This window comes from Borostomias antarcticus (genome assembly GCF_949987555.1).
Source record: "Borostomias antarcticus genome assembly, contig: scaffold_72, whole genome shotgun sequence".
Taxonomy (NCBI): Eukaryota; Metazoa; Chordata; class Actinopteri; order Stomiiformes; family Stomiidae; genus Borostomias; species Borostomias antarcticus.
The window spans coordinates 648,803-667,119 of record NW_028175989.1 but is presented as its reverse complement, the minus strand read 5'-3'; the positions used below and the strand labels follow the sequence as shown (position 1 = coordinate 667,119).

The 18,317-nt window shown below is 45.7% G+C and overlaps 1 protein-coding gene across 1 annotated transcript; it reads left to right on the top strand.

Annotated features, from left to right (window-relative positions):
• Nucleotides 1-2,368: 2,368 nt before the first annotated feature.
• On the top strand, nt 2,369-4,813 carry LOC311328944 (uncharacterized protein; the record flags this gene model as incomplete). Its single annotated transcript, XM_084462839.1, has 9 exons — nt 2,369-2,473; nt 2,719-2,790; nt 3,216-3,396; nt 3,486-3,575; nt 3,703-3,819; nt 3,929-4,000; nt 4,114-4,340; nt 4,433-4,585; nt 4,688-4,813. The coding sequence occupies exons 4-9, from the start codon at nt 3,527-3,529 to the stop codon at nt 4,811-4,813; spliced, it is 744 nt and encodes a 247-aa protein (XP_084318965.1). The 5' UTR covers nt 2,369-2,473; nt 2,719-2,790; nt 3,216-3,396; nt 3,486-3,526.
• Nucleotides 4,814-18,317: the final 13,504 nt, after the last annotated feature.

Sequence of the window (18,317 nt, the reverse complement as noted above, 5' to 3'; positions counted from 1 at the left end):
CTGATATTGCAGTATGTTCATGTCTCCATGGTGTACTGTTACTGTGCATAGGTTTCGAGCCAATCCGAGCAATTTTATTTTAACATGTAAACCTATTGCGGTTGTACACCGACCTATGGCGGCGGTACACGCCACATTTCTCCAAAGTGGTGGGGGCTAGGAGGCTATAAAGCGGGGGTCCTCAAGTACCAAAGGGTGGCATGAACATACTCTGAGATCAGCCTCCTACTCCCAACTAATCATGAGAAACAGCCGCGTACAGCCGCCACAGGTGGGTGTACAACAGCAATAGGTTTACATGGTGAGTGTACGGGTCAATATCTCCAAAGATTCTTGGTCTAGGAGGCTGATATTGCAGTATGTTCATGTCTCCATGGTGTACTGTTACTGTGCATAGGTTTCGAGCCAATCCGAGCAATTTTATTTTAACATGTAAACCTATTGCGGTTGTACACCGACCTATGGCGGCGGTACACGCCACATTTCTCCAAAGTGGTGGGGGCTAGGAGGCTATAAAGCGGGGGTCCTCAAGTACCAAAGGGTGGCATGAACATACTCTGAGATCAGCCTCCTACTCCCAACTAATCATGAGAAACAGCCGCGTACAGCCGCCACAGGTGGGTGTACAACAGCAATAGGTTTACATGGTGAGTGTACGGGTCAATATCTCCAAAGATTCTTGGTCTAGGAGGCTGATATTGCAGTATGTTCATGTCTCCATGGTGTACTGTTACTGTGCAGAGGGTTGAGTTGATTCAAGCAATTTTAATTTTATCATGTAAACCTATTGCGGTTGTACACCGACCTATGGCGGCGGTAAACGCCACATTTCTCCAAAGTGGTGGGGGCTAGGAGGCTATGAAGCGGGGGACCTCAAGTAGCAAAGGGTGGCATTAATATACTCTGAGATCAGCCTCCTACCCTACTAACACAGTACGTAAAACTGACGGGACACATTGGTGTAATTGTGGTAACTTTGCGACGTCACCAGCAGCGGACCTAGCTGACACCTAGCTGACACTTGCCTTTTCAGTCGCAAAATAACCAAAATAGCCGTCCTCAAGTACACTGTAAGGGAACGTAGCCGCCACTGCTGCTTAAATCCGTAACTACGATGTAATTAAATAACGTGACAATGTGGTTAGATCACAGTCCCAATCTGACTTTATTGGAAATGTGTCACAGTGGGTCAGAACATTTGTAAATTACTTAGGTTTTAAAATAAATTTTGAAGTCATACAGTTACAGAATTGTAATAATGAGGAGAAATCCTGCATGTCTGTTTTGTGTGTAATTTCTCATTTACAGTAAATATTAACACTAAAGATTTGCAGTCTAGGCCTAATAAAAAGAATGATAAAAAATATGCCTATGAATAAAGTCCTAATTTTGCAACCTAAATGTGAGCAATGAACGCTGAGCAGTGAACGTAGAATGCAAGGCATTGGGCTACTTTCTTAGGTAAAACAATTCCAAGAACTAGACAAACAAGTTACACACTCTGTGCCAGTAGGTGGCGGTATGCACATTAAAGTTGTTTGCGATCCACCACTAAACCTAGCGAAGGAGAAGAAGAACGGTAAACTTCCGCCCCGTTTCAAACAGAAGTGATTGAGAAAGACCAACACGCTTGTCTCCCCGCGACAACACAGATCCAGTAAGTATCTCAATTTCAATGTATACATTAGTATGTATACATACATACTATGTATTTTGGTATCGTCCCAGATAAAACACCAACGTTATGTGCAAGCTACCCTTTTGTAATGATTATCTATATGCAGATGCTTTCCAATGTTGGCTAACTAGCTAGCCAGCTAACGTGATTAGCCTTTTTCGGGCATGGTGGAGTCTTGAGAAGAAGACTCGCGCGAGCTCCTGCACGTTCGTACTGTTTCATCGCTTGGAATAAAATGTGATAATTAGCTTACTCATTGATTTCGCATTAACCCACGACACCGTTAGTATGTGTTTGTTTTTAGGCATTCATTTTTCCGAAGTTAACGGTATACTAGAAGCCCCAACAACGGAGCTAGGCTAGCTAGAAGGATTTGTTATAGCAGCCATCTTGGCTCATTTGGTTACAGCAGCCATCCTGGTGGATTTCATGTTACTCTTAACTGTTGAAATGGTTGCTCATTCTGTCAAACGGGTAAAGAATTGTGTACTACGTTTTCACTCACATACAAATCCAAATTTTGCATAATAGGTACTCATGATGTGGACTACTAATAGAGGCGCTAAGACGGGGACAGGCGTGGCCAGGGGCAGTCCTGGGACAGCACCACAGGCTCTGTGAGTCTTGTTCAGTTGAATGCCCTCATGAGTATTAACAGAAGAGCACCATATACATATGCACACATACACTCTAACATGTCGCTCTCTCCTCAGCTCAGCCCAATGGTCTCTGATGGTTCTGTCTGGCCAGCCCTTAGGTGGAGAAACACCTGATCATCAATATAGGCAGGCACACGTAAGTACAAATGCACATACGTTTCCATAGACGGGATAAACAAAAGGGAATATTGATATTGAGTTAATGTTAGCGGTAGACACGTGAGATTCATAAGACGCATCACTGACGCCAGTGACGCCACAATATCAGGGAAATTGAGCAATTGCTTCCCGGTAGTGCAAACTTGCAAGATTCGCTCAGTTATTAACCCTTCTTGCCTTTTTTGTTGTTGGTTTTCTCTCTCCTCCTTCCTCTCTGTGCAGTTCTCCTGTGTGCTGAGCCGCTATCTCATGTATTGCCACTGCTGACAGGGTAGAGCTCAGCCCCATGCAGAAGTGAGTGATGAGGAGAGGGAAGATCATTTTCCCGTTTTTTTCCCCCTCCAGTTCTAGGAACCGTCTCAAGAATGTGTTCCCCACTTTTATGCCTTTAAATCAGGGTTGCAGTATTCCAGGTGTGTGGCCATGGCCATGAACACCAGTAGAGGAGGGAACCAAGTGTCTCATTCTCTCTCCACAGTTGTGTGGTTGTAACCCCCCACTAGCTACATATTCATTCAATCTTTATTTAACCTCGTGAATCAATTGAGAGTAAGCTCTCATTTACAATGACGTATAATCACTCTATATTTGAACTTGTACTACAGGTGAGATAATCCTTTTAATGGTCTCTCTCATTCGCTCTCCTAGCTGTGATGTTAGAGTTGTGCAAGACTTGGGTGTTCTCCTGCTCTGTGTGCCCATTCTCCTATACCTCCCAGATCTACCTCCACAAGCACATCAAGAGGAGCCATGACAACCTCTGTCTGCTGAGGAACACACAGAGCATTATGAAGTAGCCAGTGCCTTGGCGAAGGTGTTTGAGCAGCAGTCATCAATGGATTAACTCCCAAGACACAAGGAAGAGACAGCGCAACACACGCTATGACTCCAGTGACGAAGGTAATATAATAAAGTGCATTCAACAGTCCCAAAAGAGTACTACTTGAGTTGACTAATCTGAGCTAATTTACCTCTACTATATGTTCCAGTGCCCAGGCAGCCGGTCGGCAGAACTCAGACCAGACCAGCTATGCCAGGTGCCAGAGCCGGAAGGCCTGCTCTGCCAGTTATCAATGCAGGTATCCATGCATGTTTGTGTTGGTGAAATGTCTATGCATATTTGCACACTTAGTTAACTCAGGACTTTCGGAAGACTCATGTACTCAGTTCACTAATTCGCTCATCTCACATCTCACTACTCGGCAGTAGATGTTCATCGCCCGGGTCCTTTGAGCCAAGGCGCTGTGAGCCCAGGCCCTTCAGCCCTTCAGACGTCCAGGCACGAGCAGCATGCATCAGCGATTAGCACCCCGGCCAGACCAGGTCAGGGTCTGACATGTCTCATGTCGAGTTGATTCTTCCCCTTATGCCAGAATCACTACGCCGCCAGCACCATAGTTTCCTGCTCATCCCTTTATCCTCTGGTTTTCAGGTTGTTCTCTGATGCCATCGCCTGTGAGACCAACAGCTCCAGCAGTGTTGCCATCAAGCTCTGCAGATGCTGGTATGCTGAATTTTGTGAACTACTTCATGCTGCATGTAGGGATATACTTTGAGCTGAATATCCATTATGGGACCGTACAATTACTTATAGCCACATCTGTGTTTAATATCCAGACTTCCAGAGGATGATGTGTCAGCAGTTCTCCAGCGTCATGCAGAGTCTGAGGGAGATGGCACAGACAATGATGAGACTGGAGCAGAGGCTGGAGCAGAGACTGTCCGGCGAGTCTGCAGACAGCTATCGGGGAGCAGTACTGGATGACCTGCACCCTGCTAAAACGGAGGAGGAGCTGCTGGTCTTGGAGGAGCAGCTGAAGGACAAGGATCATCAAAGGAAGATGGTGAGTAACTTCAGGGCAGAACTTTGTTCCTTATTTTTGCAGGGAAGTGTTAAGGAAATGTAAAAGTAAATGATTGTCTTTATGTTTTGCAGACACGATATCTGAGCTTCATGCCATGTGCATTGAAACCATTCCCTTTTTGGTTAAAAGGTGCAGTTATGGCCTGTAAGCCAAGCACCACTGTGACGGAGGTGTCTGCCCAGCTGCAGGAGATGCTGAAACATGCCCCTGCTCGATTCAAAAAGGTATGTGATGTCAGGCAGTTAATTTTCTCGTATCCAGTGACATGGCACGCTTCCAATGAACGTATGCGACTTGCTTTTACAGCCATTTCATTATGTCCTTAGGCATCTGCTCCAGCCCAGCTGACCTCCCCAGCCCAGCCCCTGACCGCAGCTCCAGCCCTGACCACAGTGGAGTATTCAGATGAGGATGACCTCTTCTGCCCAGACCCTCGATTCAGATGTGGGTGACCCCCAGCCCGTCTCCCTAAACCTGCCTTTCCAGCCTGCAAGGATGGATGCCTTTTTTGTAAATAGTTTTTGTAAATTTTAACCTTTTTTTTGTGGGATACAACGGTCTGTTCCCGGTCTGCCTGCCACAGAATGTGCACTGTTTCATTTTTGTTTTTAGAACTTTTGCAATTGTCAGATAATGGGTTGCTAGCCAGAGCTTGTACATGCTTTTTTTTGCTTTTCTGGCTATGCGTAATGTGACAGACCGTAAACCTCATCCTTGTAAATATGTATACTTTTAATTAGTAATGTACTTTGTGTAATAAAATGTTCTAAACTGTTAATGGTGTTCAGTCTTATATTGGTTTGTATAATGCTTGCTGCTATATCCCCATATAGCATTAATTCGTTTTTGTACTGGTACATGCTAAATATAGCCAGTGGTATTGCAAATGCTAAATATAGCCAGTGGTCAGTAAGTGACCATATTTGCACCGTGCGAAAAAGACGTGCAGACCAAGTCATATAAATACCTGTAAATCTAGTGTCAGCCAGGTGAGTTTATGACGGAGGTTCCTGCCCACGTTTTTTGCACGCGGCCGCACCGTATTTGCACCGTGCGAAAAAGACGTGCAGACCAAGTCATATAAATACCTGTAAATCTAGTGTCAGCCAGGTGAGTTTATAACGGAGGTTCCTGCCCACGTGATCACGTGCGTTCTTTGCACGCGGCCGCAACTTCGGAATGACGTGTCGTTCTTACGTAGCGTCTACTAAACGGCAGATCTCGCGTTTCCGTAAATGGCCGCGTAATTTCCGCACGCGGCGCACACGAATCGTCACCTATAGCGGCCGTATGTCGAACGTTTGCGCAACCTGCGTGTGTTAGTAGGGTACTCCCAACCAATCATGAGAAACAGCCGCGTACAGCCGTTACAGGTCGGTGTACAACAGCAATAGGTTTACATGGTGAGTGTACGGGTCAATATCTCCAAAGATTCTTGGTCTAGGAGGCTGATATTGCAGTATGTTCATGTCTCCATGGTGTACTGTTACTGTGCATAGGTTTCGAGCCAATCCGAGCAATCTTAATTGTAACATGTAAACCTATTGCGGTTGTACACCGACCTATGGCGGTGGAACACGCCACATTTCTCCAAAGTGGTGGGGGCTAGGAGGCTATAAAGCGGGGGTCCTCAAGTACCAAAGGGTGGCATGAACATACTCTGAGATCAGCCTCCTACTCCCAACCAATCATGAGAAACAGCCGCGTACAGCCGCCACAGGTGGGTGTACAACAGCAATAGGTTTACATGGTGAGTGTATGGGTCAATATCTCCAAAGATTCTTGGTCTAGGAGGCTGATATTGCAGTATGTTCATGTCTCCATGGTGTACTGTTACTGTGCATAGGTTTCGAGCCAATCCGAGCAATTTTAATTTTAACATGTAAACCTATTGCGGTTGTACACCGACCTATGGCGGCGGTACACGCCACATTTCTCCAAAGTGGTGGGGGCTAGGAGGCTATAAAGCAGGGGTCCTCAAGTACCAAAGGGTGGCATGAACATACTCTGAGATCAGCCTCCTACTCCCAACCAATCATGAGAAACAGCCGCGTACAGCCGCCACAGGTCGGTGTACAACAGCAATAGGTTTACATGGTGAGTGTACGGGTCAATATCTCCAAAGATTCTTGGTCTAGGAGGCTGATATTGCAGTATGTTCATGTCTCCATGGTGTACTGTTACTGTGCATAGATTTCGAGCCAATCCGAGCAATTTTAATTTTAACATGTAAACCTATTGCGGTTGTACACCGACCTATGGCGGAGATACATGCCACATTTCTCCAAAGTGGTGGGGGCTAGGAGGCTATGAAGCCGGAATCCTCAAGTACCAAAGGGTGGCATGAACATACTCTGAGATCAGCCTCCTACTCCCAACCAATCATGAGAAACAGCCGCGTACAGCCACCACAGGTCGGTGTACAACAGCAATAGGTTTACATGGTGAGTGTACGGGTCGATATCTCCAAAGTGTCTTGGGGTAGGAGGTTGATATGGCAGTAGGTTTATATCTCCATGGTGTACTGTTACTGTGCAGAGGGTTGAGTTGATTCAAGCAATTTTAATTTTATCATGTAAACCTATTGCGGTTGTACACCGACCTATGGCGGCGGTAAGTGCCACATTTCTCCAAAGTGGTGGGGGCTAGGAGGCTATGAAGCCGGAATCCTCAAGTACCAAAGGGTGGCATGAACATAATCTGAGATCAGCCTCCTACTCCTAACCAATCATGAGAAACAGCCGCGTACAGCCGCCACAGGTGGGTGTACAACAGCAATAGGTTTACATGGTGAGTGTACGGGTCAATATCTCCAAAGATTCTTGGTCTAGGAGGCTGATATTGCAGTATGTTCATGTCTCCATGGTGTACTGTTACTGTGCATAGGTTTCGAGCCAATCCGAGCAATTTTAATTTTAACATGTAAACCTATTGCGGTTGTACACCGACCTATGGCGGCGGTACACGCCACATTTCTCCAAAGTGGTGGGGGCTAGGAGGCTATAAAGCAGGGGTCCTCAAGTACCAAAGGGTGGCATGAACATACTCTGAGATCAGCCTCCTACTCCCAACCAATCATGAGAAACAGCCGCGTACAGCCGCCACAGGTCGGTGTACAACAGCAATAGGTTTACATGGTGAGTGTACGGGTCAATATCTCCAAAGATTCTTGGTCTAGGAGGCTGATATTGCAGTATGTTCATGTCTTTATGGTGTACTGTTACTGTGCATAGGTTTCGAGCCAATCCGAGCAATTTTAATTTTAACATGTAAACCTATTGCGGTTGTACACCGACCTATGGCGGAGATACATGCCACATTTCTCCAAAGTGGTGGGGGCTAGGAGGCTATGAAGCCGGAATCCTCAAGTACCAAAGGGTGGCATGAACATACTCTGAGATCAGCCTCCTACTCCCAACCAATCATGAGAAACAGCCGCGTACAGCCGCCACAGGTCGGTGTACAACAGCAATAGGTTTACATGGTGAGTGTACGGGTCGATATCTCCAAAGTGTCTTGGGGTAGGAGGTTGATATGGCAGTAGGTTTATATCTCCATGGTGTAATGTTACTGTGCAGAGGGTTGAGTTGATTCAAGCAATTTTAATTTTATCATGTAAACCTATTGCGGTTGTACACCGACCTATGGCGGCGGTAAGTGCCACATTTCTCCAAAGTGGTGGGGGCTAGGAGGCTATAAAGCAGGGGTCCTCAAGTACCAAAGGGTGGCATGAACATACTCTGAGATCAGCCTCCTACTCCCAACCAATCATGAGAAACAGCCGCGTACAGCCGCCACAGGTCGGTGTACAACAGCAATAGGTTTACATGGTGAGTGTACGGGTCGATATCTCCAAAGTGTCTTGGGGTAGGAGGTTGATATGGCAGTAGGTTTATGTCTCCATGGTGTACTGTTACTGTGCAGAGGGTTGAGTTGATTCAAGCAATTTTAATTTTATCATGTAAACCTATTGCGGTTGTACACCGACCTATGGCGGCGGTAAACGCCACATTTCTCCAAAGTGGTGGGGGCTAGGAGGCTATGAAGCGGGGGACCTCAAGTAGCAAAGGGTGGCATTAATATACTCTGAGATCAGCCTCCTACTCCTAACCAATCATGAGAAACAGCCGCGTACAGCCGCCACAGGTCGGTGTACAACAGCAATCCCAGATAGCAAAAAGTCATTGAATCAACATTGAGATATTGTCACGCTGAAGATTGAGATCAACATTGATGTCAGACATTGAAAATAACATTGAAAGTGCTCGCTATGATCAACATTGAAAGAACATTGAATTTTCAATCAATCCCGACAATGAATCAACCTTGATTCAATGACGATATGATCAACATTGAAAGAATGTAGAATTGCATCAACATTGATTCAACTATATTATGCATTGCATTATACATTGAAACAATGTTATTCAAAATAACTAGTAATCAATAATTTTAGTGTTCGAATTTACTTTCATCCTGTTTCAGCTTTCTTATCTCTAGCTTGACCTTTATTAGTGCCGCTTATATTCCATTTCCAATCTTGTGCTTTCCATACCCAGTTTCTTTCTTTCTATAGTCACAAGTAGCTTGCGCTTGTATATGGCACGTACATCCTGCTACTACATCTGAGACACTTCAGGGAACCGACCAAGATATCTTATACAATGCTCTATGAACAAAAAAAGAGCCCATTACTCATTCAGTTATTTATTACAGTACTTTGTTTAAATTATATGAACATTGTACATCGTTTGTGCACTAAAGCACATAACATTCACACAAAACATTTCCTGAAACTCCAGTGGACACAAAAACCTGGCATTGGTCCACTTGGCAAGCAATCGACTGTCCACGAGGGAAGCATTGGTCCACTTGGCAAGCAATCAACTGTCCACGAGGGAAGCATTGGTCCACTTGGCAAGCAATCGTCCACGAGGGAAGCATTGGTCCACTTGGCAAGCAATCGACTGTCCACGAGGGAAGCATTGGTCCACTTGGCAATCAACTGTCCACGAGGGAAGCATTGGTCCACTTGGCAAGCAATCGACTGTCCACGAGGGAAGCATTGGTCCACTTGGCAAGCAATCAACTGTCCACGAGGGAAGCATTGGTCCACTTGGCAAGCAATCGTCCACGAGGGAAGCATCGGTCCACTTGGCAAGCAATCGACTGGCCACGAGGGACACATTCGTCCACTTGGCAAGCATCGTCTGTCCACGAGGGAAGCATTGGTCCACTTGGCAAGCAATCAACTGTCCACGAGGGAAGCATTGGTCCACTTGGCAAGCAATCGTCCACGAGGGAAGCATCGGTCCACTTGGCAAGCAATTGACTGGCCACGAGGGACACATTCGTCCACTTGGCAAGCATCGTCTGTCCACGAGGGAAGCATTGGTCCACTTGGCAAGCAATCGTCTGTCCACGAGGGAAGCATTGGTCCACTTGGCAAGCAATCGACTGTCCACGAGGGAAGCATTGGTCCACTTGGCAAGCAATCGTCCACGAGGGAAGCATTGGTCCACTTGGCAAGCAATCGTCTGTCCACGAGGGAAGCATTGGTCCACTTGGCAAGCAATCGACTGTCCACGAGGGAAGCATTGGTCCACTTGGCAAGCATTGTCTGTCCACGAGGGAAGCATTGGTCAACTTGGCAAGCATCGACTGTCCATGGGGGGGTGCCTATCCTACACCGGGGAAACCTTTTTCCATGTGGTGTACAGCAATGCACATTAGTGAGAGGGGGTTTTAGCACACACTTAGAACAGCTACAGTGGTATTGAGTTTAGTGTACCTTTGCAAAACCCAGAACCACACTGGACATCCCAAATTGGATACTTACTATCAATGTACTGAAACAAATCTGAGATATGTTTCATAACAAAAGCTGCTCTACAAGGCTCTCCTTGTCCCATTCTTTAGGGACATTCCTGAAAGGATATAGGAATGCAGAGGGTTTACAGAACCAGTGCTCTACATGCTAAATCTGTGTTCCGAGTTGAGGGTTTGGTGCAGGTTTCAAGCCATTCTGACAATTTCTACATGAAATATGATCATTTGAAGGGTGTCCATTTCAGAAGCATTTCCCATTGAAAACATTTTCAATGCAAAAGTACCCCAAAATGACAGTTGTGTGGCACTGGCATGCTCGGTCCAAGCAGGTCCAAACCAAGCCTACTGTACTCCACTTGGGTCTGGCAACAACATACTAAAAGATCAGAGCTCACGCATGTTCAGAAAAAAAATGACTCCAATCTGACCAACTATGAAAGAGGGTGTTGCGGGCTATAAGCCTAACACTGTCTTCGCCTAGATTTCTCAATTAAACAATCTTTTTTCCCCAAGGGACTTGGAGAGTTTTCACTTCACATGACTGTAGTAGGCCATGTCCCCGCTCTGTGTGTGAAATATGGGATCTCTGAGGCTTCAGAAAGTCCTGTAATGTAATATTTAATGTACACAAAACTGTTCCCTAATGGACACAGTGTCATTTTGGGAAACCTGGCGACCTTGCAAACTTTGAGGCTCATTGTCAGTGTCTTGCCATGCACCGATGGGCACAAAAATCATGTCACACATTGTCCTCGAAGCCAACTTTAAAGCAGAAAAGGAATCAAGTGTCTAGTTGTAGCAGAAAGGTCATGACCACCATGAAATGTTGTAAAGGTCAACCGCAATGTCAATTCGGGAAACAGAAACGCTTCCTAAATTGACGTCAATTCAGGAAACATTAATGCTTCCTTAACTGACATCACCAAATTGGACACTTCCTTTCAAAGTACAGCCTTGCACTTTACTGTGTGAGTGTTTAAGCACACCCTGAGACCAGCTAAGCTGGTCCTGAGTTGATTGGACATCAGGAAGTACCCAAACCCCACCTTGACCATATGGCAAATGGACGCCATCAATTTGGACACTTCTTATTAACTTAGAGTATTTTACCTTGGTGTGTGGGGGTTTTAGCATGCCCTGAGACTAGCTACAGTGGGCTTGAGTGTAGTGTACCTTTGCAAAGACCAGAACCGCAATGTCAATTTGGGAAACAGAAACGCTTCCTAAATAGACGTCAATTCAGGAAACATTAATGCTTCCTGAACTGACATCACCAAATTGGACACTTCCTTTCAAAGTACAGCCTTGCACTTTACTGTGTGAGTGTTTAAGCACACCCTGAGACCAGCTAAGCTGGTCCTGAGTTGATTGGACCTCAGGAAGACCCAAACCACACCTTGACCTTATGGCAAATGGACGCCATCAATTTGGACACTTCTTATTAACTTAGAGTATTTTACCTTGGTGTGTGGGGGTTTTAGCATGCCCTGAGACTAGCTACAGTGGGCTTGAGTGTAGTGTACCTTTGCAAAGACCAGAACCGCAATGTCAATTTGGGAAACAGAAACGCTTCCTAAATAGACGTCAATTCAGGAAACATTAATGCTTCCTGAACTGACATCACCAAATTGGACACTTCCTTTCAAAGTACAGCCTTGCACTTTACTGTGTGAGTGTTTAAGCACACCCTGAGACCAGCTAAGCTGGTCCTGAGTTGATTGGACCTCAGGAAGACCCAAACCACACCTTGACCTTATGGCAAATGGACGCCATCAATTTGGACACTTCTTATTAACTTAGAGTATTTTACCTTGGTGTGTGGGGGTTTTAGCATGCCCTGAGACTAGCTACAGTGGGCTTGAGTGTAGTGTACCTTTGCAAAGACCAGAACCGCAATGTCAATTTGGGAAACAGAAACGCTTCCTAAATAGACGTCAATTCAGGAAACATTAATGCTTCCTGAACTGACATCACCAAATTGGACACTTCCTTTCAAAGTACAGCCTTGCACTTTACTGTGTGAGTGTTTAAGCACACCCTGAGACCAGCTAAGCTGGTCCTGAGTTGATTGGACCTCAGGAAGACCCAAACCACACCTTGACCTTATGGCAAATGGACGCCATCAATTTGGACACTTCTTATTAACTTAGAGTATTTTACCTTGGTGTGTGGGGGTTTTAGCATGCCCTGAGACTAGCTACAGTGGGCTTGAGTGTAGTGTACCTTTGCAAAGACCAGAACCGCAATGTCAATTTGGGAAACAGAAACGCTTCCTAAATAGACGTCAATTCAGGAAACATTAATGCTTCCTGAACTGACATCACCAAATTGGACACTTCCTTTCAAAGTACAGCCTTGCACTTTACTGTGTGAGTGTTTAAGCACACCCTGAGACCAGCTAAGCTGGTCCTGAGTTGATTGGACCTCAGGAAGACCCAAACCACACCTTGACCTTATGGCAAATGGACGCCATCAATTTGGACACTTCTTATTAACTTAGAGTATTTTACCTTGGTGTGTGGGGGTTTTAGCATGCCCTGAGACTAGCTACAGTGGGCTTGAGTGTAGTGTACCTTTGCAAAGACCAGAACCGCAATGTCAATTTGGGAAACAGAAACGCTTCCTAAATAGACGTCAATTCAGGAAACATTAATGCTTCCTGAACTGACATCACCAAATTGGACACTTCCTTTCAAAGTACAGCCTTGCACTTTACTGTGTGAGTGTTTAAGCACACCCTGAGACCAGCTAAGCTGGTCCTGAGTTGATTGGACCTCAGGAAGACCCAAACCACACCTTGACCTTATGGCAAATGGACGCCATCAATTTGGACACTTCTTATTAACTTAGAGTATTTTACCTTGGTGTGTGGGGGTTTTAGCATGCCCTGAGACTAGCTACAGTGGGCTTGAGTGTAGTGTACCTTTGCAAAGACCAGAACCGCAATGTCAATTTGGGAAACAGAAACGCTTCCTAAATAGACGTCAATTCAGGAAACATTAATGCTTCCTGAACTGACATCACCAAATTGGACACTTCCTTTCAAAGTACAGCCTTGCACTTTACTGTGTGAGTGTTTAAGCACACCCTGAGACCAGCTAAGCTGGTCCTGAGTTGATTGGACCTCAGGAAGACCCAAACCACACCTTGACCTTATGGCAAATGGACGCCATCAATTTGGACACTTCTTATTAACTTAGAGTATTTTACCTTGGTGTGTGGGGGTTTTAGCATGCCCTGAGACTAGCTACAGTGGGCTTGAGTGTAGTGTACCTTTGCAAAGACCAGAACCGCAATGTCAATTTGGGAAACAGAAACGCTTCCTAAATAGACGTCAATTCAGGAAACATTAATGCTTCCTGAACTGACATCACCAAATTGGACACTTCCTTTCAAAGTACAGCCTTGCACTTTACTGTGTGAGTGTTTAAGCACACCCTGAGACCAGCTAAGCTGGTCCTGAGTTGATTGGACCTCAGGAAGTACCCAAACCACACCTTGACCATTTGGCAAATGGACGCCATGGATACAAACAGACTCACAAATGTATTGTACCTGTTGAAGAGTAGGCTACTGACCTATTGACCTCAAGGTGATGGCTTATGTGAAGTCCCTACCACGGCTTTTATTGTAATCCGTGGCTCATGAATCTAATATGTTATTGCTTAAACTACCATCACATGAGTCAATCAGTCACAGCCTCTCGTAAAATGCTTCTCTGCTCACGCCGCAGGTCAGAAGCCCGGACCTAAGCCCAGGATCTCCGCAGCCAGGCGAAGAGAACCTCTGAGAGCACGGAGGCACATTTCTCTTGTGACATTTTCTCTTTAGAACTGGTAATAAATGCGCCTTGGCGCTAACCTGCTCCATGACTCGACCTCAGTGCTTAACTCCACCCTGCGTTTCCTCTCGGTGTCTCACAGTTCCCAAAATAACATCATTAAACTTTTGGAAATACCAGAGCCCTACTGCCTCTCAACAATAAGAATACATTTCAATGATGCATGCAATAATTTCTTAAGAAATCAGAAGAGTCCCAGTTTTGAATCAAATATTAACTTTATGTGAACAATATAACAACAAGACAATAAGAACTATAACAACAACAACACAATAAGAACTAAAACTATGAAACATCAACTATGAACACTATGAACTATCAACTATGAACACTATGAACTATCAACTATAAACACTATGAACTATCAACTATAAACAATGAACAATCAACTATGAACAAGGAAAAATGCAACAATGTAAATTAAAACAGTATAAATTGTAAAAAAACAATTGCAAAAACAAGAATTACCAAAAAATTCTACCGCTTGCGACGGCGGGGCCACTGCTTCCTCGGGGAACTCGTGAGTCCCAGCCTCCTTTTCACCTTTTGTGCGACAATCACGGCCGACTTGAGGGGGGATATCTTGACTGTGCACTGTCTTTTCACTGGTGTCTGTAAAAGAAAAAGAAAACATATTGAGAATTGTGAATGGAATTTGGGTCCATGTAGTCTCATGAGCAAGACCTTTTAACAATGGGCTTCATCTGGTTAGAATCAGTGCAAGGAAGTGTATAGTTGAAAAATGCATACTAGCAGAAGTGCTAGGGTATTTGAATAAAGCCCTATGCTATCTCCACCAGATATACACCCTTTTTTATTCCAGATGAAGAAAAGAGACATACTAGGGGTCTACAGAGTCTAGCATTTGATACTAGGGTCCATGCATTTAGAAGACTGTACTTACAGTGGTGGTCGAGGCTGCTCCCTCCTCCTCCTCCTCCTCTTCACTTGATGAGGCGGACCGCCGCTTCTTTGCCCTTGGAGTGTGGTAGGCGTGGGAGGGTCCGGGCATTTCGGCCGAGGCGTGGGAGGGTCCGGGCATGTCGGCGGAGGCGTGGGAGGGTCCGGGCATGTCGGCGGAGGCGTGGGAGGGTCCGGGCATGTCGGCGGAGGCGTGGGAGGGTCCGGGCATGTCGGCGGAGGCGTGGGAGGGTCCGGGCATGTCGGCGGAGGCGTGGGAGGGTCCGGGCATGTCGGCGGAGGCGTGGGAGGGTGCTTCATGACTCATGAAGAGTGCAACTCTCTGTTGCACCTCTTCATCATTGACGAAGTGACTCTGAAACAGAGGAACACAAGCAAGTTAGAACTGTTATTAAAAAGGAAATGCCTCGCGGCCGATTCTGGCTATGTTATTTTCAAATCATGCTGTACAGAAAAAAACACTTGTATGAATAAAGTTGACTTTGAATGCAACTTACATGCGTCGCCACCGCAGTCCGAATGGATGTGAATGTGGGCCTTCCCTCCAGCCCCATCTCCCTCCAGGCCTGCCTCATGTAGACCACGAGGTTCTTGGCAGCCCCCTTGCCGCTGGTGGTAAAGAACAGGTCGTTCAAGGGGGCTACCCGTCTCCTTAGCCGGACCCACTCCAGGAACCACCCGTATTCCTGGGTGTTCAGGTAGAGCTGGGCCTGGCCAAACCTCCTGTTTGTCTTGTGCTCCTTGATCTACAAAAATGACAAACATTATTTGCAATTTACTTTTAATCCCAATGGGCCTCTACAATAATTCTGATGTACCTGTACCTGTGCTGGTTACACATGGCAAAATAAACATTCTATTCTATTGTACTGTATTCTTGTATTGTATACTATTCTAATGATAAAACATATAGAGGTCTAGACTTCAGGTACGTTGAATCAGCACCAGGAAGTAAAACAAAAATAAGCTAAATGCATGAAGAAAGTTTGACACTACTTGAATAAAGTGCAATGTCTATTTTGACCAGATATCCGCAGAGACAGTGAAACTTACGCCTATCACGTAGCCGGTCTGAGGGTTGCCGTCTGCCTTCAGCACCTCTGCAACGGTGAGGTTGCAGAGGACCCCCGCGCGATGGCCGTAGATGGCGCTGAGGTAGGCGGACAGGTATCCATAAAACCTGAACCTTGCCTTAAGATCGGTAATTGGAGCGTCCTTGATGTCTTCTGAAAGAGAAAATATTCCACAAACAAGGATAAATAGTTATTTGGGCATATTAAACAGTGAGACACATACATATTGGAGATAGGGAGAGAGAGAGAGAGAGACAGAGAGGGAGGGACTCAAAAGTAATGCACACTTACGGAGCAACTCTGCCATCTTTTCCCGAGCAAGGTCTTGGCACCTTCTGAGATCCTCCCGAGGGGTGATGGTAGCCGCCTTGCGGGCTTTCACCTGCAGCTGGTGCACCACCAGGTGCCGGTTGAGGGTCTGAAGCGCCTGCTTCATTGCCCGCAAGACGGCCACCATCCGGACCTTGGTGAGGCGACACAACTGAGGAGGAGTCTCCTTCAAGAAGCCAATGAAATGGACCAGGTTGCTCAAATACAGAGCTGCAGTGGTCACCGCCATGCCCTGCTTTTGTAGCTCTCCTGGAAATCTGAGGAAGGAAAGATACCTTTAGTTGTAGTCACTTTGTTGTATTCAAATTGGCTTATTGCTTTTATTCGTACAGTTACTAAAACACAAAGTAAACACACAACCACACATTTAGCATACAATCAAATCAGACTGTTGGAGCATTAATGTATCAATTGTATAATGCAACTTACTCCATGATGCGGGAGGTCTGGTCCAGGAACTGCCAGGTCCAGACTTTCTCCTCCGGCTTGCCCGCGACCATGAAGTCCATGAACACCCTTATGCGCTGCCTCCTGGACCTCACATTATCTTTTTGTTTGGGGGATGGGCGGACCCCCTCACAAAAGGCACTGTACTCCATCAGGAAGTTTTCTGTGAACACATCAGAAATATGCAATTAAATATGTATGATGTATATTTAAGATAGTATTACACCCCTGCAAGCACACACACATACACACTGTGTTCTGTCTTACCGATGGAGGTACAGTAAATCCTTGAAGGCCTGCTTGAGGGAGGGGAGCTGACCCCCTTGTCCTCCTCCTCCTAGAAGATGGCACAACAAAATGGCACAATGAAAAACGTGTTCCTTTTCAGAATGGTTTTAATGATGTATTGCTGCCCAGAAAGGGAAGTACTTCACGTATGCATGCTGTAAAATAACATCACTCAATTAATCAATTCACCGTTGAAGCGGGGCCTTGCTCCTCCTCTTCCTCCTCCCCTTCCGGCTCAGCTGCAGTCGGGGACTGGGTCACGGTGGTACTGCTGGCAGGGAGCTAGAGGATGGCACAACGAAATGGCACAATGAAAAAAGAGTTCCTTCTCAGAATGATTTTAATGATGTATTGCTGCCCAGTATTGCTGCACAGATAGGGAAGTACTTCACGTATGCATGCTTTAAAATAACATCACTCAATTAATCAATTCACCGTTGAAGCGGGGCCTTGCTCCTCCTCTTCCTCCTCCCCTTCCGGCTCAGCTGCAGTCGGGGACTGGGTCACGGTGGTACTGCTGGCAGGGAGCTAGAGGATGGCACAACGAAATGGCACAATGAAAAAATAGTTCCTTCTCAGAATGATTTTAATGATGTATTGCTGCCCAGTATTGCTGCCCAGACAGGGAAGTACTTCACGTATGCATGCTTTAAAATAACATCACTCAATTAATCAATTCACCGTTGAAGCGGGGCCTTGCTCCTCCTCTTCCTCCTCCCCTTCCGGCTCAGCTGCAGTCGGGGACTGGGTCACGGTGGTACTGCTGGCAGGGAGCTAGAGGATGGCACAACGAAATGGCACAATGAAAAAATAGTTCCTTCTCAGAATGATTTTAATGATGTATTGCTGCCCAGTATTGCTGCCCAGATAGGAAAGTACTTCACGTATGCATGCTTTAAAAAACCATCACTCAATTAATCAATTCACCGTTGCAGCAGAACCATGCTTCCTTCTTTTGGAAGCCAGCAGCAGCTTCTTTCCGAGAGCTGCGGTCTTCTGTGGATGTAAAAAATAAAAGGACAGAATGACTTATTATTTGACAATTTTAAAGGGGCACAATCAGGGACATGCAAGTTTCTTTAATTGCCCAGATTTTCTCTGAAATCACAATGACTGTCTGACTGAAACAGAAGTACTGAATGGAGAAAAGGGCTAGTATCCAGCTACACTGACAAAGAGCTTAGAAAGGTGTCCACAAATAAATTAAGCATTAAATCCAAATAACAT